This window comes from Cygnus olor, chromosome 1, assembly GCF_009769625.2.
Source record: "Cygnus olor isolate bCygOlo1 chromosome 1, bCygOlo1.pri.v2, whole genome shotgun sequence".
Classification (NCBI taxonomy): Eukaryota; Metazoa; Chordata; class Aves; order Anseriformes; family Anatidae; genus Cygnus; species Cygnus olor.
This window is the reverse complement of record NC_049169.1, coordinates 90709421-90734670: the sequence shown is the minus strand read 5'-3', so window position 1 is coordinate 90734670 and position 25250 is coordinate 90709421. Positions and strand designations below refer to the sequence as shown.

At 36.8% G+C, this 25250-nt stretch overlaps 1 protein-coding gene across 1 annotated transcript; it reads left to right on the top strand.

The window, feature by feature from the left end:
* The first annotated feature begins 11593 nt into the window (after positions 1-11593).
* LOC121075566 (T-cell receptor-associated transmembrane adapter 1) lies at positions 11594-23881 on the top strand. Its single transcript, XM_040568990.1, has 6 exons — positions 11594-11816; positions 16294-16407; positions 18040-18076; positions 19999-20060; positions 20614-20672; positions 21881-23881. The coding sequence occupies exons 2-6, from the start codon at positions 16302-16304 to the stop codon at positions 22139-22141; spliced, it is 525 nt and encodes a 174-aa protein (XP_040424924.1). The 5' UTR covers positions 11594-11816; positions 16294-16301; the 3' UTR covers positions 22142-23881.
* Positions 23882-25250: the final 1369 nt, after the last annotated feature.

Below are 25250 nucleotides of genomic sequence, written 5' to 3'. Positions count from 1 at the left end.
AATCCCAAACACCCCAAACAATCACGTTGAGATAAAATGGACAAGTGAAGAGTGAAGAAACCTGAGAAACTCACACAAATACCAGCTTTTTTTTTCCTGGTCCCGGAACAGAGGAATTCATGGTCCAGACAGTAGCAGAACCAGATGTCCTCACATCCACAGCCAAGCACACAAGTCCTTGTCCTCTGGAAATGGAGCATTTGGACATTTGTTCCAGCGTAACTCGGGAAGGTGACAGAATATCACGCAGCCTTTAAATAGTCTCAGAGCCATGACAAAACAGAACCAAATTCTGGGATAATAGGAGGAAAATAAGTCTAAGTATACACAGACACATAAATCAGGCAAGTTGGCACACTTACATAAAAGTGATGCAGTACTGTGCAGGACTCTTTGTCCTTTCCTAGTTGCCTTTTAAGTCTATAGATTTCTACAACTGGCATTAATTTTTTCACATCTTCTTACTGAGTCTGGCACTACAGGCTGCTTTGAAGTTAATGTGTTATATGAAGTGACCTGGATTTATAAAAAAGAAATTAACCCATACCACAAAATGCATCCAACCCACGACAATAACGGCAAGCCCACAAACCACAAACAGTGCCACTGACAGTGCTAAAGCAGCAAAAAAAAAAAAAAAAAAGAGTGCTTTTCAGGCTAGCTTTGCCATCAGAAAATAAAAATAGCAAGTCGATACCTTTTACACTACTGTCTTCTTAATTCCTTATCAAACTTTGTTGGGGCCTTATTCTCCAGAGGTCAGAGATCGAGCTCCTTCATCTCTGGTGGGGGAGGAAACCCACAATGAATGGGTTAAAGGAAGAACAAAGGCTTCCTCAAGAATTGGCTCCTGCACAGCTGATACACCTTTTCAAACTAGAAAAACTCCCCTATTTCTTTTGTTCTGGGTCCTTTGCTCATGTGTACAGAGACTCCTTTTTGCCCTCCTCAGGAGGAGGAGTATTTTCCCAGAGCAGGCAAAGGAGAGAAGAAAGTAGCTGGATGTGAGGCTCTTTCTTAAGCTTCAACACTTTCATAGATTTTTCCAGATAAATGGACAGGCCTTATTTGTCCATTGCCCACTTCCAAGTCTCTGGTCCCCCAGCAGGCCCCCCAGAGATTTTGAGGAGGACGTATTAGCTCCACCATCCAAGGCTGTATCCCTCTGGCTATTTTAAAGAAGCATACCACATGTTTTAGGAACCTTTGTTATCCGTCCTTTACAGAAAGGATTTCAGTTCTGCCCTGTGTCTTTCTCTCATATCTCTTTGTTTATTTTTTATCTTTTCTTCATCTTAAATCATCCCGCTGTTTGCCCTGCAATATCCCCCAGTTGCCCATTCCAGCAAGGCCTATGCTCCCATTCAACCTTTGATGTAGCAGGCTCATCATTAAACTCAAGCACCAACAACCTGAGGAATTTCTTGAGACCAAATGAATTCATCTCCAAAATGTGCTGCTGAAAAGCATACATAGAGACTTAGAAACTCACTGTCTCTGTCTATATTTTCACAATTTCTTTCTGAGTGGGAATATTCACCTTGAGATAGCACCTAATACTGCATGAGTATACAGCTTTGGCACCCAGTCCTTTCCACTTCTTTTGTTTGTCATTCTAATGAAGCAACATAAACCCCCAGTACTTTTCTCCCAACAGAAACCATGTTTCTGAATGGTGTTTAAGGTACAGAAAAGGATATTGCATTTGGGCTGTCTAGGAAATGTCACTCTGCTGTGGTAAACTGAATTATATATCTTGACCTGACATTTGTCAAATGTATATATGGGCTTGTTTTCACTCCATGCTCTGCTCTCTCAACATAAGCCACCCTTTGAACACAGGAGGAGGAAAGGGAGACAAAAGAGGATGAGAAAAATTCACTGACACTGCGACAAGCCTCGAGCTCCTGCTGACTGCACAGTGCTAGTTCTGTGCTTAAAGCAGAAAGATGAGAACGACAAAACAGAGTTGGCCCCAAAAGAAAGCATCACTTGAAGAGCTCTCCAAATTAACACAGGTGTCTGCTGAAAGGATCTGAAGTTCTGGCTACTGAGCTTATCATTACAAGAAAGTCTTCACACACAGCAGATGGATGCATCGACTGTTTTAAAATCCTCTAATTAAATTGTAGTTTGGGTTAAAATAGCAGAAAAGTCCTAATGTTTGCCAGAAACCAGACATTGGAAGAAAAGCAGCAGTTATTGATCCCTCTCCAGGATAACAAACATCTTCATCCCTGATCTGCAGCAAGGCAGCTGCCAATTAACTGGCAGACTTGGTGAGAGGAATATGGCTGATCTGTAAAAATAAACCCCACAGCTCAATAATATGGGATCACAGGACCTCTTTGACCACTGAAGAAGCCAATTTGCTCTAAGAAGGGTTAATGGCATAAGTAACATCTCAATACTTGCATTTTCTAAGTCTTAAGGATTTGCATGCCCTTCCCTCCACCTCCTAGAAGGAGGCATTGGTTACATGCTACTAAAGGCTGGTGTGCTTGGACAAGCCTCTGGTTTTAGCCTCGTTGGTGCTGTCAGGTCTCTCACATAGAGAAGAACAACCTGACCCAACTGTCCCCCATCACTTGCTGCACAGCTTATACTTTGTGAGCTTAACCTCATGAAGCAATGCAGGAGAGAAGCTCAAGGCCTGCACAGGAGGCAGGACAGACCAGGGAGGACAGTGCTCAGGACATAGCCTGCCAGTAGCAAACTACTAACTGTGTGTAGGCCCAGGGTAGGAGTTCCTCACTCACCTCAGAGCCAGGATGGTGGAAGCAGGAGGAATCACATCAGGAAGGCAGAGACGTAGAAGGATGGTACTGTAAGTACTACATGGGATACATCAGTTAAGTTCATTTTAATAGTTTTCTGCTCCCCTCCTTTGCTGTTTCAAACTTGAAATGAAAACATCTAAGTCATCACTACTACTATAAAAATACTGGCATCAAAGGGACTAGCACAGGTAGTATTTCATAATTTGTCAGGCTCTCCACAAACATGGGGTAGTGTTACTGAGTTGATAAATTAATCATGTTATAAAACACAAGCCTGATAGGTAGGGTAGAAACTCCCTTGCTCCAGGAATTTTGGAAACGCTAGTACAATGCCCCTTCCTGAAAACCTGGACACATTTAGCTTTTAAATGCATTAAATTGCCAGATTTCTCCTGTGCTTAAATTAGATGTGAATTAGTGCTTTCAGCAAGTCATTTAAGGCCTGAACTTGCAAATACAGTAAAGCTCAGGGGAAATACAGGCCCAAGACTCGGGACACATACAACACTTCAAAGGTAGTATAGGTTTGCAAAAAGAGAAAAAATTACTCCAGCATATGGAGGAAATTGTGTTATTACTCTCTAATCAGGAGTAGCTAGTCTGCATTTTTCATTTGATGGCATCCTTCCATCATGGTCTTAAACAATCTCACAGGGCTGCTGCTGAATAAGAGAGATATTCTATATCAGAACTGACTGCAGTTCTGAGTTGGGTGTACAATGGTGTTGTTCATGATGCACACAGCATTCATTGATTTCAGTTTATGAAGTATTTTTATTGGTTTCAAGGATAGACACTACAGTCCTGCAAGAAGTCTTCTATATGATGCCTTAAAAAGGAGTTGAGTACAGATTCCATTCTGTATAGCTTCCATCTGGATTTCAGCATTGCCTAAGCTCAAAGCATGGGCACATTAAAATACAGAATTCCATTATATTATAGCAGTAAAAAAAAGTTAGCACCAAGTCACAGCATTAGTGTATGAATCATGCATGCAATTATACATGCTTAACCAGTGAAATAGAAACCTTCTGTGAGCTACAAATGACCTCAGAGGTTCTTTTCTCTCAATTAAAAAAAAAAAAAAGAAAAAAAAAGTATCAACAGCTTCTTTAAAAGAACTTCCTCAGCCTCTAGCTATAGAGAAAAAAACTCTGGTGTTTGCATGTCAATCAAATGCTGCACTTTTATTCATAAGCGTATTCAGTGCAAACTTTTGATGTATTCTGAAAGTCAATAATTTTAAAAGAAAAGCAGTCTTCCATCCATATGAAGAGAATTCCAGCTTTTCTTCAGACTCCTCAGTCTTGTTACTGCTAATGAGTTGTAGCACAACTCCAGGAAAGCTGCTTGCCAGGAAAATCAGAACCTGACATCTCTGTCTCACAAAATGACCTTCTGTAACTGTCCCATGATGTAAAGCCATGATGTGCACATTTCAAACACTAAATAAAAGCACTGAGTAGGAGAAAGCCGCAAACCAGAATGGTCAGCCTTTACCACATTTTTTTTTTTCTTTCCCCATGTAGCTGCATCACCCAGGTTGTGACTGTTCAGCTGAAATAGATAAGTGTTTCCAAGGATTACAGAAAACTATTTGTGCCGTCCTCTCCATTTTAGCATGGTGCCATCCTCCTAAAATACCGCTTCACTTCAGGTAGAGTGAGGCATAAAACTGATGCTGTATCCACGATGCTATAGCTCACAGCAAAGATGAACGTTTTCAAGCATACATTTAGCCTTGTACTAAGAAGGAAATAAAGCTTAGTGCACAAAGATCAAATAGTAATACCATTCCCTTGCTTGCCTCACTTCATTTTTAAGCTTCAGGGGTGCTTTTTTTCCCCCACTGTAGTGTGTATTTCAGGTGTATTTTTTTTTTCCCACTGAAGCACAGGTACAGCATATAAACTACCTCAGTATACCTCTCCACCCCCCTGTACTACTTATAATATGCCTGCTCTGCATCAGGGAGGTTCAGGTAAGGTTAGAAAATGGCTTGCTCTACGTGCCTCCTTGTCTTGTAGGGAATGCTGTCAGCTTCTGAATTCTATTTATGAATGCCTTTCTTTCCAGCAGCTGCAGAGCATGGCCTAAAGAGTTATTCTATGAGCTACTTAGTTTTAAAACACTTTCTGCTAAAACCTCACAGAGTTTTAAAGACAGAAATGTTATCTATTTCTGCAGTGCTCACACGGATAGCGTGTCTGGCTGAAACCGAGCCCAGTCACAATGTCTTTGCTCTATCTGGTCACATCTGATAGAGAGCTGAACCTAAATATGTACATCAATGGTGAAGTAGAAGGATGTGAGGTTTTTATTTATCAGGTAAATCAGCATCTGAACAGAAGTTTCTAAATAGCAATAAAATCATACATTGCCTGTCACCTTTAAATACTATGCAATTTTGTTCTTTAGATTACAGAAAGAGAAGAGTGACTCATACAAATATTTCCTACATCCTTGGACAGTACTACAAATAAAGTACTAAGCCACCAGCAAGAATTTGTTGGCATCAATAATCGCCCATAGGGTAAGTCTTTCCTAAGCATCAGCTACGGAAAAAGGAGCTGTACACATACAAAAAGTTGGAAAAATACTTATAAGTAGCATCTTTTCAAGAAAGAGAAAAACACTTAACTAGTCAAATAGACTCAACATAAAAGATAGTAAGCACTAAACATGAACTGAAAGACTGCAGTACCCTAGATTAGAAACTAAGCCAAAACCAAAATCATAGGATTATTCCTGATAGGTTATAAATCTGAATTGACAAGCACAGAGCTTGCTTAAAGGTGGTCAGTTTCCAGCAATGCCATACTTCTGAAATGAAATTACCTTGTTAGACATGGACCTTAGTGGAATGTGTTATGACACTTTTCTTGGGACAATTTGCCTCCACTGAGGACACAACCTTTGTTCGTGACAGGATAAGGGTGCCCACAACACCTAACTAGTGCCCATGACTACACATTTCAGTTGTCACATGGAGACAGATGCTCAAGTGCACGTCCTGACTCCTTCATCCAGGAACTTTAACCAAGACTCAAAGTATTATATGTTTAAGGTGTTTTCTTTCTCTGGCCTCTGAGAAATGTCAAAACATGTGTGTCAAATATAGAACAATCACTCTACAGCCTTACAACGCTTTGTAGAGAGAGACATTTTCTGCACACCTGTGCTCTTACTTTCTGCAAATGCTAACGAGTCGCTGACAGTTTTGTTATGATGGAACTAGCACACACTACTCTGTACCCAAATCCACTGTTGAGCAGGAAGTAGTAAGAAACACATGTTTTTAACAGCCGTGTACATGGTGAGACAAGTGGTTTTATCTGCTTACCAGATACTACTTTAAACAGAAAGATGGAACCACAACATTGTTAAGCTGAAAGCTTTAGAAGTTGAGTGATTCAGACCAAACTCACTACTCCAATGCATCACTGACCACTTTAAAGAACTATCTCATAGCCACTATTTCAGGTCTTCATCTGAAATTACATGCACATGGGTCGGATCTAAGATGTCTCACTAGTGCTCAGCTGCACTGCAGAGCTGTCTTGGCTTATTGGCAAATGTGTAAACACAGAGATTAAGTTGAGGTAGGCTCATGCATTTATTTATTTATTTTTATTTCCTCATTAATGCCTGTGACTTTGCAAACTTATGTACATGAACACGCCCCTTGACTCCCAGTGCTGTGGTACTCCTACTGCCCTCCAGCAACTGTGTCATAACAGGGGAACAGCATCCCTCAGGGATAAAAAGCAGGGTAGGATATTAGAGGAGAAAACAAGGGGGCTCAAATGCTTTTACCTGCATTGTCATGGCAAGGAGAGGTGGGAGAAGAAGCATATACAGATGAGTCTGACTTCTAAAACATACCCCAACCAGACAGCCTACCTTAGGTCTCCAGCAGATTTTAAAGAGCTCAGAAGTTTTGCTGTGTCCAAAAGAGGGATTAGGCCAAAGCCCAGTTAAGAGCCAACATTAGTCGTGCTGTGATAACAAAGGTTGTATGTCAAGGGAGAATTACAAAAATCCTAAAACCAGGTAAGTGGATTATAGCAACTTTACTAGGAAATATGTTCTTCTTGTGCCTATTGAAAGAAACACCACCAGAGATTACATCTCTCTCAGAATACAGCAGCTGTCTGAGCAGAAAATAAAATCCACTGAATTCAGTGGAAAGGCCATACTTCTACAGGTTTTGGATGAAGGGGCATCTGTTCTGTTTGCTCTGAGCTAGTCATGCAGAGACTCTGCTCAGCAATTTCACATCACGCAACACAAAAACCCCACCCCCAAAGCTGCACAAGTGTGCAGTGTTAGCTTTCAATGGAAATTTTGACAGTGCAGAATTACCAAGATAAGAAGTTTTCTCTTGCTACCTCTCTTAACAGTCTTTGATAATAAGGTTTTGTAACATGCGGAAAAAATAACCTGTGGTTTCCCCACAGGAAACCCATGATATTGCTTGTAATAGGAGCCATAATTTCAGGGGCTATTAATGGGGTAACATCGAGCTTAACATTGGTTTAAGATAAAACAATGAAATTCACGACATTGTCTACAATGCACAAAAGACAATGATTAACTTTACCATAAGTACAAAATTCACAGTATTAGTCAGAATCACTCTCTGAAGCATTTGAAGGTGGATTCAAACTTCTCACTCTCCTCTCTCCTCTGTAGCATTGTTGCTAATTTATATTTACTATAGATGTAGCACCACCTCTGCACCTGCAACCTAAGCAAAGAGCCACGTGCTAAGGTTAAAAGAATAGTTCTATTTCCTTGATGTGTTCATGAGATTAGTGTCGGAGTAGACACCACTTAGCACGAGCTCATCTCAAAACATTTGTTATAGTTGCTTTCCCCAGCGAGTCAGACAAGATTTACGATTAAAAACATATTCCCACTTCAAACAGAGAGGTCATTTACACCTTGCATTTTTAAGACTAAAACCAGTCTCTCTGTCTTCTATTCCTTACAAAGGGGTTTTCCACGATACCATTTAGCATCATAAATGATATAATTTCTAAAAGAAAGGCTTTAATATGAGTAGTGATAGAGAAAGTAGACATTTGAGGCCTGATTCTATTGTCAGCTGTGCAGTTTATTTTGTCTTCAGGAAGCTAGAATAAGTATGCATTCTGAGGTCTTAGAAAAGTACAACTTGCTGGTGACATGCATATATTGCAAAAATGTACTGAACAAAATGAGTTCTTAAGTAAATAAGAGATGTTGATTTATCAAGTCAAATGCATTAGAACCTTGTGCTAACTACCTTTTAAATTCGTCTTTTCTCTGACTACACTTGAAAAATTTTATATTCTTTTTTAACACCCGTTTTCTAAGAAAGTGATAAGACAGCCCCCAGAAGTCTTCTTTAGAGGCAGAGCAAAGAGTTTCTCACTTGAAAACAAGGAGAAAAGAATCGAGGGGGCTTTTTGATTTCTTGGGGAGGAAGGAAGAGGAAATACAAACTGTGAAATGACTTTCAGATTGATAAGGCTGTTTTTTTTTTTATATATATTTTTTTAAAGTTTTCAGTTGCATGTAGCAAATTCCAGGCTTGGAAGAGACTGCTGAGAACTGCTATGGATTGCAGCCACTGTAAAAAGTTCCATCCTGCCACAGTTCATCCAGAACCAGAAAAGTACTTTAAAACATATATATTCCAGTAATGGGTCTTGCTTTTGGAAACTTGCTGACATCCTCTGCGTCTCTGCAGCCTTTCCTTGGTCAGCCATTGCCTTAGCTCCATGTTTTGTGGCAACATACAGCGACCTCATCATAGAAATTGGATATATATATATATATCTACCATGTTTAGCTGCTGTCCCATATCTCCTTCCCCAAAATTGTTTACTATACAAGTTTAACAAACTTCACAGTAAGTGTGAGTTACCATTCCCTATAACATGAGTACTTAAAAGACAAGTACTGCAAGGACTTCTAATTATTCCATTCTGTAGATAGCACCACATATTTTCAAGACAAAAATGAACAAACAAACAAAAACATTTGTAACATATTATTTAATCTTTGTTTTTTTTCCTACACTAATATCAAACTTAGAAAGACTCAGTTAAGCCCAAAGAAAGAAATTTAAGATCAACCCTCTCCCTTCCCAAGTATGGCTTCTCTTCCAAACATCATCTTTCTTGACTGCTTTGGGATTCTCCTAGCCTGCCTTTCCCTAAAGCAGCAAAAACAATAATACTTTGTAAGCTTTCATTATTTTTTCAACTGCTCCTCACTCAGATTCACTTGATCATTCAAGTCTTCTGCCAAACCGTACTGTTTGTCTGACTCTATTTGAGCACAGACTTACTCCTTCTTATATGCCTGTGCATAACCATATTTAATAGTACTTCATTTAACATTTCCAAGAACTTGTCTAGCAAGAACTATTCCCAAACATAGTCAGTTGTCTATTTGATTTAGAATCGTATCTTGGAGACACCAGCAGCATATATTTAACAAAGATCAAATAAGTAGATAAGCGGTCAGAGATACTTCCCCAGAATATGCCCCCAGCAGTTTACAGATCAGGGACTTTCAAAAACAGAGGAAACATCTTTGTACACAATAAATGTGCATGGAGTGACATTACTTTATGTCATGTCTTTCTAAAATTAGGCACAATTTATCCTTGTCTTTGTTATCCTGAATAACAAAACTAAGCAGACGGCTGGTTCTCTCTCTCTCTTTTTTTTTTTTTTTTAACCTTAACACAGATATAAAAGACAAGAAAGAGAAGTAAGAAGTCATATTCACAATGGATTTTAGGGCCTGCAATGAAGAATTTCTTGCTGTCTAACAGATCTTGCAGTCTGTTGCAGGCTGCCCAGCAGAGCACATCAAACTCATGTCTAATCCAATAGACTTCACTCCTGTGACCAAAGATGCTACTGTACAACAATGATTTGCTCTTGGAGAACAGATTTATTAACATGCTACCAGGGCTACAAACCTAGAATCCCCTACTGTATTCTCACTGTTCACCTACCCATTATGGCTCTAATTATCTCCAAAGGAGTTTATTACTTGTAAGCTTCTTGTTCAGGGCTGGTAAACATTTTATTCTGAATCCTCAGCAGATCTCAATTTTACTCCTCACACTCTTAGCTGAGAAATTAAGCAACTGTCCCATTTATTAAACATGTATTTCCCACTCTCATCATCTTCCCCCTCAAATAAAGATTCTTTTTCTTTACAAGGGTCTCTTTCTGAGTTGCATACTCTCATCAGGTGGCTTCACGGCACTTCAGTTCACTTAAGCCTACGACATGGAACTACTAAAGGCAGTTGTTATAACTAGTTGAGTTCTTTACCTTCCCTAAGTTCATGATAAACCTTTTACTTTCAAAGGTATCAATTGCGGTCACCATTTCATAAAAAATGTATCTTTTTTCCCTGCTGAAAGCCAAGGTTTAAACCACGTATCATAGGATGTTTCACTTTTGAAAGGAAGTTTCATTGAAAAATGGAATATAGAATTAATAGGATGGACCTATGCTTTTTGATTTAACACTGAGAAAATATGTATCTAATTTTGATTCTACTGACATTTATAAGTAAGGTGTCTAACTCAGTTGCCGGCAAACACCAAAGCTATAACCATTTAAAAATATGTCATTTTCATACAATTTTTCATCAAGATAATTATAAACTCAAAAACTTTTTAATTATTTCTATATTAATGTCTCATAATCAATGCACCTCATTCTGATAAAGCTCTGAGTAGTTAAGAGTCTTATTTGCCTTTGGATTCAATGGAAGAGTATGTCATATTAATAAGACTAACCTGCACCTGCGCATTCAAAGAAGATGCTAAACCGGTAAATTATTTCTTAAGCATTAATCCTAAGGCAGTTATATAAAAATAATATCCTGAAGTAATAACATCCAAATAAACTTATACTGCCTAGATTGTTTCCTCTCCTATAAGAGCCTTTCTCAAAGACAAACATTTTACATTGCTCCTTAGATTATAGTGAGGACATTTCAATTCATGTATTCCAAAAAGACAACAGTCATGTAATTCACCTTTTTTTCTTAACCAACGCTTCCTACTTCTACATTATGCGTAATTGGAGATAAAACCATTTGCTCTGAAAACAAACAAACAAAAAAAGCACAAAACCCTCAAAAAGGTTAAAAGACAGCCTCTTCAACAGTGATCTACATGCAAGCGTCCTCTGGAAGAAGCTACTGCAATTCTGAGAATAACATGTCTTTTCTAGCCAAACACAGGCATGTTTTGCTAAATTAACAAAAAAAAAAAAGACAAAACACACACAGTAAGACACATGCTGATTTACCCTCTTTTTCCACAACTGTTGTGAGTTGTAAGCCCAGATTCACAGACTTTAAAGAACAGAGGGAGCATATTATATCTTAACCTGACCTTCCAAATCTGGCAGTGGTGTAATTTCTGCATCATGCCTCTGTGTTGTCTTACTGGCTAAACTGTAGGCTCTCTCGGCGACGGACTTCCAGACTTGGTTTAGAAACCTCAAGAGGGAAAGAGTCAAATAGCACTCCTATGTAAAATATTTCTGTAATTGAGTTTAACAGGCATCCAAAATACTTTTGTTGAATTCAATGTAGCACAAATAGGAAGCCTTACAGTATGGGTCTCATATAAATATTACCATAGTAGGTTTTTATGATATAAAATTGAACTAATAGTCCTGTACATGCTCCGTACATGCTCTTCTGTGGCAAGACAAGTGGTTATTGTATGCAAGTGCACATATGAATATTTTATTCCCTCTCAGAGGCGTACACTCAAGGAGACTGTCAGTTTGCTAGTAAAGTTGTAAAAGCCTGAACCACATTTCCTGTCTGTAAGAATGCAGGGGAAGAAAAGACTAGAGACTTTTAAGACTGACGGCAACTCTGGAGATAGATTTATGCTGTCAGATCTGAAATAAAAGCACATCCAAGGTCTGCCAACATAACATAACTTGATTTCCTGTTGGATAAAGAGACTGGGTATATTCCTAAAAACAACAAAACCAGGTGAGTCTTGTTTCAGTATTATAAATTTGGAAAAAAAATTGGACAGTAGAAACATACTTCGGTTGATTACCAGTCCTTCAAGAAGGTTGCCTTTTGTGCTGAAGTCAAATTATTAAGAACATATAATGATGAGGCTGAGTCACTGTCAACAGCTTAAACCTTCATTAATCTTCAGCTAAGTGGGCAAAAGCACTAAGGTTTGTTAATGAAGACTAAGCATTGACATCAATTTTATTCTTAAAATATTTACTAAGCATAGGACTTCTTATTTTATAGTGTGCTTCTTTCCTTCTGAAGTATGAAGTTGGTATCTTACAAAGCAATTAGTTATGCATTAATTAATTGCATCTTAACAAATCTTTTCCGGAGAATTAATCCTGTCTTAAAAGCTCACAGGTCGAAGCATTAATGTTAATTTAACATTCATCAGTCTCTTAATGGGTTTCTCTTTGGCAGGGGTCATTGGTACAGAATATTATTTACCTCACCATTTAATAGGAGAGGGAAAAAATAATTTTGTTTAATCTTTGACAAATTTACAGACAGAAACAATGAGAAACAACCTATTTTGTGCTCCAGCTTATCTTCTAAAATTTGGTAGTTATCAAAGTAATTAATCTGCTTACATGAATAATGAGTTGATACAATAGACGGCAAGACAGCTCTTGCTAGATAGGTATCTATATCCCACCTCTTGTTCCTTTTTGTAGGAAAGTACAGTAGAAGGATGATATACTCCTGTTACTCTTTGTGACAGATTCTCTGAATAAAATACATTAGAACAGGAAGGAACAGAGCTTAATACTTCTACTATTATACATACACTGCTAGGAGAAAACACATCTATTTCTAGCCCCAAATTGCTGAATCTGGCCTGTTCCACCAAAAGGTAAGTAGGATAGGATAGTAGGAAAGAATGATTATGTTAATTCCCTCAAGTTGCAGTAATTGCAGAATTCATCCAGGAAAGGCTAGGGTGTTTCAATTTTGTCTGTTCTTTTTTGTCTGTTATCCTCACGCTCATTACAGTAGAAGGGACTCTGCAAACCTAGGAAAAAGTCAACAAATATTTATTTATTCCTGTGTCCTGTATTTGTTGGTGCAGAAAGTCATCAAGAGATTTAAAAGGGAGAAAAAACACAAATAACTATGTCTTTGGAAATAGTTTTGTTTCCCTGTATTTTGTTGTGTGAATTTACTATAAAGAGTTGGGTAACCCCATCCCTAAAGTCACAAAAGTAGAAATAAATAAATAAATAAATCATCCAGACGGAGTAAATAATTACCTGAGGCAGATACTCTGCTTGGATGGACATCCAGTTTGATGCTGTTTCCAAACTAAAATGAAAGAACAGCAGAATAAGAATGTACCAATAATACTAGAGAGATTCTGGTATTAGGTATTTGAAATACTGGCATCTTTGTAATGATTAAATGTAGTACCACCTCCCAAATGATTAAAGGTAGTACCCACCTCCCAGGTTCTCCTGAATTAAAACTAGAATTGTTGTCCTCATGAAACCTTTGGCTATACGATGAATTTCTTTCACAGCGGAGCACATTGCTTTAAGAACAGCTTCAGTATGACCAAGTAACTATTGCTCTTAGGCTTAGACTATTGCAGAAAACTCTGATGGAAATTAGGCTTATCCTATTAGAATGATAGTGTACTGTCCGTAGGGGCGTATTTTTCCTTAGGACATTTTTCCCAAAGATATAATTTTTTTTTTTTAATCAGTTTGAAGGTAATTGAGTAGAAATGTCCCGAACACTGTTCTAAGGGTTCTTAAGAATAATATATAATTTCAGAATGGTAAATCTAGTTTTGCTACATTTGACAATAGATGATTTAGAATTAAAATTAGAGAATGGAATAAAACTATTTCAGAACACACTAAACTATAATTAAACATCTCTTGCTGTCTATCTCTCAGTCTCCACCCGCACTTGCCTTACTTTTTTTCTTTAGCACAACCAGTTAGCTGTCACAGATTGCATCTGCTATCATAACATAAAGAGAGAGCAGCGTAGTTATCTGAGGAGACAACTGTTCTTCAAACAAGTATTAGCTTTCCTTCTACCACTGCAGTTGTCAAAGTAGTAAATATTTGAATAATGCAATTATAAATGTAAATAGCTAGCATATTGGCAACAAATATAAAGGTAGTAAAAGAACAGCTGGGGGACAGCTGGGAGTTGTATATCTGTAAATCTGAGATATAAAAACAAAATCTCTTTACTACGAAAATTAAGATTAACTTGAAACTGACATTAGAAAACCATAGGCCAAACACAGAGGCACTCCTGTATGTCTGATCAAGGCCTTTACTATGGTTTTATGGGGTAACTGAAATTGATTTTATTTCTGAAATAAGTAGGGTTGTCTGAAAAACAAGTAGCTCATATTGCAAAGGTAAGAGAAAAAGATAAAAAAGACATTTACATTACATACATGTTTGTGTATGTATATAGGTTAAGTCACATATTCTACTGAAATACAAGCAGATGTTTAAATCGACATTTTGGGAAATCAACTTTAAAATAAATTAAATAATGATAAATGAAACTGTTGTTTTCTACCTTTCCCCAAACCTATGCAAGTTTCTAAACTAAGTATAAGAAAGACCTGTAGTTTGTAAGATTTAAAACATTGGTACATTTTATTAGAAATAAAAGTTGTTTTCCTAAGAGTATTTCAGAAGTTCTAGAGAAGTGGAATTGCTCAAATACTGTAGATTTTAAACTTGAAACTGAAAAGGAAAACAACTTTTTTTCCAACATCAACTATTTTCCAGTCAGCAATTCAAATACAACTCAGAAGTTGAAATATGAAAAAAAAAACTTGTCCACAAAAATTTGGTTACCTCTTCCACGTTAATTAAGAATTCTCCTTTTTCTCTGGAAACACCAAGGAAAAAGGGAATTCCTGAAACAGACCAATAAATTATAGCCTTCAATACCTAGAAAAAGGTAGAAACTCAGATCCAAGCTGTATATTTGATATCTACTCCCTGTTTTCATTCCAATGAATCACAGGGTTTTTGTTTCTGTCACAGGTACACGTGCCCTTCTCTCAGGCCACAATACTGTTTTTGCTCGCTGAACAAAATACAGTCTTAGGAAAAGCATTAATAAATGAAAATAAGAAAAATGGAAGGCAATCACTTCAAAAAGATAGGACAGAAGAAGAAGGAAGGATGATTATTATTATTTAGAGTTAGACTATATTGAGACTTAAAATTTCCTGTCTTTGGCATAGACTTCTTGTAGTTTTGGGCAGGTTGCATAGGATGCAAATTTTTTATAGTGATTCATTGTAGAGTAACCCCATTCCAAACACTGGTTACTCTTGATGTTTACATCTTCTCAAGGTGAGATCTCCCTTTTTCTTAATTCCTCCTCTGGAAAATGGGAATAACATAGCGTTATATCATGGTGTTTTGTCTCTTGTAATGAATGTCTCATTCACGTAGCTCATTGCAAAAAAGTGCCTCTCAACATGAAAAGCGTTATTGCAGTAATGGAGAGCCCTCAAATAACTTTTCTAGAACTAAACTAGGAGAAAAGAAAGGAATAGAAATTGGATATTTAGTTTAAAAGGATGGATAAATGGCCACTGGAAGGACTATGTGGAATAAACAGTTACAAAGCTGTTAGGAATTTACAGATTATTTGCTCTGCTTTGTTCCTTTAAAAAAAGAGAGAGTCCAGATCAGGAAGGAGAAGTGCTACATAGAAGTCTACGTGACACAATTTCTCACTAGCAAGGATTATCTTATCTTGTTTAATCATCATAAGAACATCTGTGGATTGGAATTAAAACTAAAAGAGTTTTTCAACACCGATGTAATTAGGGAACAAAAACCAGAAGGGGCATTTTCTAAGGTGAGCTGGAGTCAGTGAGCCAAGGAACAAAGCTGTGTCTTCTCAATAGGAGTAAATGCATTGGTACCCCTGCAACATGTGAATGTATTCCTTTACTCAGCTTTCCTTTAAAAAGTAAAGAAAACATTAAGCCCCTGAAGGAATCCAGCTATATCAAAACCAAATAGGAATATTACGGACCTGACTGAATCTCACTCTGCCAGTGTCATCTGACCTCTGCTCTGCTCCAGCTACCTTTTTTTTTTTTTTTTAAAGGCAATTAGAAAAACACTTTCAAAGCTATTCATTAAGATGAGTTTTTTTTTTATTATTATTTTAAGCAATATGTGATTTTTACTCCATTTTACAGGCAAACTAGTAGCCCAGCCTTTGGTTGATTTGCTATGAAACCACAGCTCTGTTAACAGTTTATGAATGTTGTTTTCTTGTTATTTAGCATCTGGTTTTGATATTAGTTATATAGCTCATAGAGCAATGGTTGCCACAGAATAAACAACAAAAGACTTGAATTACAGAAAGCAAAAATCAACCAAACACAAAGAATACAGTGTAATTGCTAGACAATACATAATATAAAACGATTTTCCTTCAGTTACAGAAATGGAATGCCACCCTTCTGTCTGGGGAGTTTTGGCCTTTCTGAGTCTGGCTCTGATTGTTTCATTGATACTGAATATTTCACACTATATGAAAAAGAAGCAAGAAAGTAAGTAATGTTGTCTCTGTAAGGAAAGGAATTTGACTGTTTAAAAGCACCCGCAGAGAAAGACATCATTTCTGGGAGATGTCAAGCCAAAAGATTTATACTTTTGAGTCTTAAAGTTATTCTTTGGCAAGAATGATTCTAGCTGTGAGGATGTAACTTTAAAATTTTTAGAAGAATCAGGTAAGATTACAGAGTGATTATTACCTGCCCAACCCACTGCTAAAAACCACTATCCAAATCTGTCCTCTGATGACAAATCAACAGAAAATGTACAGGGTGAAGAATTTATTTCGGGCTAATGTTTTATTTTTATAGTGTACTTTTAAAGTCATTAATTCCTTTTTTTTTTTTTTTTGAGTACATTTCATGTTACTTATTTATCAACTGTACTTTAATTTAAAAATGATTTTAAGTAACTGTACTAACATAAAATACATTTGAGAAAATCTGATCCTCCCCAAATTCCTGAATGCTTATTTGAATTTGGCTTTCATAATTAATTAGATTAATATTAAGATTTAATATTAATATTTCATAATTAATCAGCTTAATCAGTTTGTTTTGAAAACAAACAAAAAAACTTGCTTTTCATCATGGGATTCTCTCTCTTAAACCAATGTGTCACTGACAATAAGGAACTCATTTGTTTATTTTTTTAGAGGATGACTACAGATACTCTGTTTTAGTTAAAATTAACTATTTTTTTTTTTTTTTAAATGTGATTGACTATGACAGTACAACCAATCTTCTGCATATAATTCTATAATCGGTTGTACAATCCTACTGCAACCCTTCAGGAAAACCTGTCTTTACACAGGGAAAATTGTACCTTGTGCTGTATGAATATGAATGGGCAAACACTGTTAGATTGAACTACTTTAAAGGCTTACACACATATGTAATCCACATAAACAGAAGGTTTATGCTAATAAATTGAAATCACCAAGAATAAGAGAATTGGTATGACTACAGGCTATTAAAAGAGATGTTGGAGTGTTTTGGGAGGGGGAGGAGGGTGTCGTTTCTTTGTTTTATCTTGACTTTTAGTGTTATTAGGCAGATATTTATATGGTGAAAAATCACAGTCATTTACAAAACTAACCTTGAGCAAGGTTGCAGTCAGATTGGCTGATGCTACAGTGTTCTGGTATCAAAGCCTTACCATGGTAAAGTCTGGAGTCCTGGAGCACAAGATAGAAAGTCAGGCATTCCAGAGTTATTAATCAAGCTCTAGCAATAAATCTCTTTGTGGCTATTGCCTCTCTGCTTCAGTTTCTTCATCTGTGGATCACAGGATATCTCTCTTTCAGAGACAGAAGCAATGGAACTAGTAAAAAAAATGAACCCTTCATCTTCTAATATAAACACGATGCACCTCCCTAGGCATAGAAAAGGATATGTTAGAAGCAGAAGGAAGAGGAAACAAGAAATGAATCCCATGTGTTACAGTACATGTTTGGGAGAAGGGATTATATTTAATACACATATATGTTGCTTAACAAAATAGAGCCTGGAAGACTTACTTCTATACAGTGAAATCAAAAGCATGTTGGTTAGGACAATTATCTGAAGCACCCTTAAATAACACATTTCATTTTCTTTCACTTTTTTTTTTTTAAACAAATTTTCTAGCTAAAACGTATAAAGACTACGAAGACAACAGTCCAAGGTAAGAGTGGATAAAAAGTTTCTTTCTGAGAAGGGCAAAGTAAGCAATAAATTATGATAGATGGCTTTAGAGAGGTGACACGGGGGAAAATCCATTATCTCACATGGCCTGCCTGGAACTACTGGAGAGCAGGAGAGTTATGAAAAAAAAAAAAAAAAAGTTCTATGAAGGAGGGAGGGAAATAATTTCACACAGGAGAGATGTATTCCAGTCATTTTATCAACAATAAATAACTGCATGTTGATATGGTTATTTTATATACGGAAGGAAGTACAAGATATTGAGCCAAAACACTATTTATCACTCAAATTCAATGAATCTATTATAATTAAAGAGAACTCTCAGAAAATAATGAGAAATTATAGCCTGATATTTAATACTTGTGGAGCAGTAACTCGTGTGTATTTACTTTTCATAACCTCCTTTTGCACATTGCATTCAAAAGCCCTAAAACAGTCTGCTTGCACTGGTTCCAGCTGCTGGACAGCTCCTGATCTCTCCCCAGTTTATACTATATCAATGAAATTACTTTAGAAAACAGAGATGGAAGGAGTTTCGCCTCAACACAAACATAAGAGGCCCTTGAAACAAAAATACAAAAGATGTTGTCCTTCTCCCCAAACCAATCCTCAATGACGTGCTTACTTGAAATTGGGAAGTCCCTCTGTTTGTTACTGTCTGTTCAGCTGATTATACCACTGAAAAAAGCAGTCTAAGATTGCATTACTACATCCTCTTTACAAGGCACAGTATAGGGATGCAATGGGAACAGGATCACACAGTGCTTCACTCTAATGATTCTCATTTTTACAAACATGCTTAAAAACATTTTCAAGAAACACCAGGTAATGGAATACAGAATACCATTAAATATCCAAAGCTGAACTTTGTTTTGGTCTTGTCTAGGTGCATTGACATAAGAATTTTAGTTTAATCATGAGTGCACTTTTTTAAGAACATCCTCCCCAAAAGCATCATTTACTTCTTTAGTCTGTATTGCAAAGCGGTCTTGGAGGATGTGAACAGGGTTCCCTTCAGATGGAACCAAACTAAGAGCCATGCTCCAGGATTGTACCTCATACTCCAATTGTTAATCGGATTTCAGTGAATCGAATCAGGCTTGAGCTAAATAGAATTTAGCCCTCCTTCCCAACCACATACAGCTTTATCTATTCCTTAGCAACATTTTTTTGACTCTAAAGGTGCACTCCTGTTGTGCCACACTACTACATTGGGCCTCTTTGACCTTCACCAGCTTCCCCCAGACTTGTCAAATTTAGCTTGCAAAGTGGAGGTTCAGAAGGATTAAGCTACCTCTGCACATGAAGTTGTCATCTGAAAGGGAGCACATTTCTGTAGGTTAAAGGAGTTTAGCTTGAGAGTGAAGGCATATAACTCGACAGTGAACAAATTTATTTTGGTGGTAGAAGGTTCCTTATCACAGCAGTCACTATAAATATGAGTAGCAGGATTAGAAAAGTTTGATGTAGTTCTCAAATGATTATATGGTATGTGAGCCAATAAAGCAAGAGGTTGGTTACACTTATCCATGAAGTCCTTTTTGGGCCACTTTTCACAGTTATCTCACTGTTACTAAGAGACCATTAATATTTTTAGAACTCCACCAACCAGTAGCTTAGTAGTCTTGAGATTACCTTTATACTTACTTAAGTTACAGGAAAGAAGGGTTCAATTCTTGGCTAGATAATAAATTTATCCTCAGAATATTGACAGTGCCTTCTCTTCCCCTCCTGCAAATCCAGTGTTATTACCTCCCATTCCCCCAGATATTCTTCGTGTTGTTTTTTAGGTCATATACACTCTTTTACTGTATATTTGTGTAAAATGTTCGAAGTAGAATAGTGGGGTCTTAAATAAAGCTTATTATGTGATTTTAAAATATCTTTCCATTCCCATTCTAGCTATGATGACCATTACACAGAAGATGACCCAGTTTATGGCAATCTCAGTCAAGAAATTTTAGGTAAGCTTCACTTTAAAAACATGTGTCTATTCGGTGGCTATGAGAAATGTGAAGTTAAAAGCAAGATGGCCAACACATTCTGTGTTTCTCAGAAAACTTGGGAATCCTTTCCTTTTTAAATTGCTGTAGTAATACCTACTTGGGTTAGAACAGCAAACTAATGTACTGCACCGTTTATAAGACCAGGTCATCTACTGAATAGATCACCTCTACTGATGAATATTTATTTTGGTAGGTGAAGTTATCCCCAGCTGAAGATGTTCTAGCAGTCTAAAACTATGTCCCTTTAGTGCACAACAAGAAGCTTATCATCCACATGAATAGAGCATTATTTTCCATTTTAGAGTGTCTGTGCCTGAATTTCTAAGCTACTCTGTAAGCAGAGCAAGAGGGAGAGACTTGTGTGTCACTTCAAAACAAGTGAAGCTTCTATCAAAGTAAATTGGTGGGGGTAAAGGGTGGGGTTACTTCTGTCAGAGGGATTTGTTAATTGGATTTTTTAATCCTCAGTAGGATGTCTTTAATAACATTTTTCTACTTTGGTAAATTATAGAGGAATGTTGTTACGAGCAGATGAAGTCCCAGCCTCAAATGCCAGTTAACCAACTACAGGTATCTTCAATTTTAAATTTGGATATCCAAATTAGGGTAATGTGGTCTGTCTCAGAGTTTTTGTGGTAATCCCATGACAATAAGTAACTCAAATTCTTACACTGCTCATCACAAAAGTTACCATGCTTGAGTGTCTCAGTTCATCAGGAAATTTAAGCGCAGACTTGACACTTCGTTCAGTCTAGGCCATTAATAAAGGAAGCAGGAGAATTATGGACTGCTCATTTTTATCCATATGGCATAATAAAGCTCAGTCACAGGCATGCAGATCAGGCTCAATTAAGCATGCATCTACTGCCACGGTTTATATGAAGAATTGTATTTGTTTTGGACATCAACCAAATGAAAACATAAGTTGCATCACATGGTAATCATGAGTTTGACTGACTCTCTCCTGCCCAGCACAAAAATCTATGCCTTAACAAATGAAAGACAACTGATTTTCTATTGATTTTTATCTTGTTGTTACTTGGATACCTAAAAGCATACAAGCTTCTATTGAAATTTGTCTGTAATTGAAGCATTCCTAGTATCAATTTTTTGAATTGATTTCCAGGTATTTCATAAGGAGTTATTTCCAGCCTCTCTCTCTCAGGATACTTCCAGGGGGAAGAAACATGCTTTCTTATCTAAAGATCTGTTAACATAAACTTCACAGAAACAGAATCATCTATGAAAATTCCAATGTCAAAAGCACTTAACAGTTTGACTTGAAAAATGTATAGAGAGTAGCAGTGGATACACACACACAACATACATTTTGCACTGGAAATCAGATGAGATATAGAACAAAGAATCGTCCATCTTCTGTTTTCCGCACAAAGCCTGCAAAAACCGTTGTCGTGAACAATGGCGTTCTAATAGATCAAATGGGGGAAGAAAAACAGATCAAACAATGCCTTGCATCCCAAAGAACTTGGGCTGATATAAGCTATCCTTATTCCCATAGAGGGAATAATACCTTAATTATTTATTTTCTTACTGCCATTATTCCAAGAACATGAGTCATTTACCATTAGGTTATGTTGGTCTGTTTTCTGTGCTGCCATAGCTTAATCATTTGTACTTTCAATTAGTTCATTTACAGCTAGTTTGTGTAAGCTTCAGCCCCTACCACAATAACAATACAGACATACTGAAAGCCTTAGACATAATTTTAAATCAAGCATGACTACTGAATGTTGAATGCAAAGTGAATTTCCTTCCAGGTGGAGCCTGACCATCAGATGTGTTATGCCTCACTTGATCACAGTGTCAAGGGAAAACGCAGAAAACCAAGGAGAAAAAAAGACCCTTCAGTAGAGGATGAAGAAAGATCATCCAAACCCACCATTATCACTTCAAAAGTTAGCATTTACCTCAACAGTGATCAGCTGGCTGCTGAAAATACTGTAAACATAGAAGCCATTCATGATGATCCCATAAGACTAATGGGTTTGATTCATACATCAAATGGAGAGAACATTTGAAGTAGCTTCATGAACCAAATATGTAATCACAAAGTGAGATCTGCTTTGGTTGTTCTGGAGGAACGGTGAATGATTAAAGACTGTATCCTGTCAAACTGACATACCAAACATAGGTGTAAAACAGCTAAGTGAAATGTTCCAAATTGTCTTCCAAGCAAATCCACGGACTAAGCAAGAAATAACTGTAGGTCCAAACTGCCATTTTAAAGGACCTGTCCTCCTGAAAAAGTTTTGAAAGGGAATTGTAGGAGCAGTATCACAGCATTCACATGGTACTCAAGTAAAAATTAAACCTTTGTTTAAAACAACCATCAACCTTCAAACAGTCACAAAAGACCTACTCATTTGTGTGTAAGAACTCCTGCACAGTACGACTGTTCTTCTATATAGGTTTTCACAATACTTTTGGAAAGAAATGGTGTTTTGCACAAGTACACTTAAGGATTTAGTTGTTTTCCCAATTAAACACTGATCTGCTATTCAACATTGTGTACTTCCCCACTGTCAGTAGCCTACGGTATTAAAGGAATATACTTAAAGCTAATTGGAGAAATTTAACAACTTGTTTTAAGTAGTACCTGTACATCTAGGAAGATTTAACAAAACTCCTATATATCTTTATTTTCCTTCTGTGAGCAATATCAACATACATCTCAAATCTTCATTCCTCTACTAACAGTGTTTTATTTCATCCATATTCAAGAATAAATATTGACAAATGATCTGTACCAATAAATCTCCTGTAGAGAATTTTTTCCTTCTAAAATTATATTTGATATTTAAATTCCTACTGGGTGTTACAGTGCCATTTATCATTATTTTTATTTTTAAGTAGAAAGATTTTTATTTCCTAAGTATTTACATACTGGTTGCCACTCATAAGATGGTAAGATTTTATAGTGAGGATTTCTTTTTTGTAGCACGTTCTGGGAAGCCATTAAATAGTAGTAGCAGAAACAACAAGACATGCTGATGTACCACGCCTGCCTCTAGGTGTCAGAAAGTTCTGCCTTCTCAAAAAAAAAAAAAAGATATTAGTGCCTTTAAAATCTATGCAGAGCACCGTGCCGAGGAGCTTGAAATGCTCAAGGATATTTGGAGACATGACAGCATCTCAGGTCCTGAAAGAGACAGCGGCCTCGAAAGCAGTGACAAAAAACAAACAACCTATAGGTACAAAGAGCCACCACCTCTGGAAAAGCAGAAGTGGCTGCCTCTGTCTAGAGATGCACAAATTCATGAAGAAAAACAAATGTAGAGTTCTTTGACAGTCTGGCCCACATTTAGTTTAGCTTAGTTAACAAATCTCTCTCACATGCCTTAACTTCTATGTTAGACCAAAATGAATGACCCTGAGAGCCAAGCTGCTCAGTGTCTTGTGCTAGCATGGACTTTCATGTGCAAGATCAAATCACAATATGTTTTGACCATTAGATCCCAGAAACAAGGCAGACTCAGTAGCATTAAACTGACTGTTATCATGGCCACTGACCACATTAACACTAGAGAAACAGGAATAAATACTTGTGAAGAATCAATTAAAAACAAACACACGCACACCACCATTTCAATGGAGCATCATATTAATGATGACCCTAACTAAAATCCCAGGAGGGGAAAAAAAAACAGAAGTCAAATCCAAAATCCAAAGCTAAACAGCAAGATAAGAGAGCACGAAGTGCTATCTTAATTTGATCAGGTTGGAAAGAGTACCTTTTTTTTTTTTTAGCAGGGGCAAAGTAAGGAAGAATAAACTAGGCATTACAAGCTCTTGCATAGCTTCATATATGAAATAGTTGAGTAGGCATTAATGATATGTAAAATATTTCAATTTAACTGACACCAATCAGATTCAATACTCAGCCCTGTGAACCAATCAGAAGTGAAAGCTTTCTAAACAGCCTCTCCAGTATATAAGGAGAGTCCCATGGGAGCTATTTGTCATTGTTTTTCCAACACATACATGAAAAAGGAATGCTATTTTCAGTTAATACAATTTGTGTAAACTTTGTACAAGGGTTGCTATTTCCTAATTTTCTCTCAGCATTTGTACTCTGGATTTATGCCTTTCCTCTCAAAATTCCAAGATCAAAGAACTTCTGAGACCGATCATTAGAAAAAATATCAATAGAAATGAAGCATACACTTCTCATTGAGTAAACACATAACAATAAGCCCACTGCATAATGTTTTGGTAACATTTAGTTCCTCTGTATACTTAGCCTCATTGTTCAGTCCAGCTATTTATTTACTAAAATATTCATCCGCTGCTTTTCCCTGCAACTTTGTTTCCTAAAAAAAAAGTTGTTTCCTCTAAAAGAATAGAGTTATTTTGTAAATATCCTCCTTCAATATACATTTTCTTTCCAATTGTAATCACTGTTATCAATAAATTATCATTGCTGCTCTCACAGCTCAACTTCAGGATCATCTTTTGTCAGGCTTATCAATCCAAGGCCTTACTAATGCTGCTACAAGTCCAGATTCAATTTTATTCCTCCAGATCTTTACCTTCTCTTTGCTCTTAAATAAGGGAATCAAACCTTTTTTTTTTTTTGGGTGGCTTGTTTCAAGTGACTACTATTTTTAAATGAAAGAGCATGTTCCATATTGCTCCATCTTCAAGCCATTGACAAGACTTATGTAAGCTATCATGCATTTCTTAAATTCATTCTGTATAAGATTTCCTTAAATCCATTCTGTTTAATAGGTTCAGAAGTAATTAAAACAAATAAGAAAAGGAGATCCTAGGTCTAGTTTTGTACTATCTCAATAACTTAACCTGTTTTTATAGCATTCTTTACAAATATTTGAAGCAGAAGGATGCAGTTTGAAGCTGTCTTTATAACAGTAAGCTTAGCATCTGACTCAAGTATCAGTTCAGTGGAAACGTGAAAAAACAAGCCTATAGGAATATGGTGGCAGAAGCAGAAGACTGCTTGGAATGCGAGAATAGATATCAAAACAGAGTATCAAGTAGCACCATTAAATTTTCATAGGTCTAGAACAGGTATCCTTCAGCAGTCACGACAGACCCTTGGTGATACAACACTTTAAGAATCAGAAGACAAACAAGTGGATGTTTTCCAAATTCCAAAAACAGTTGTGT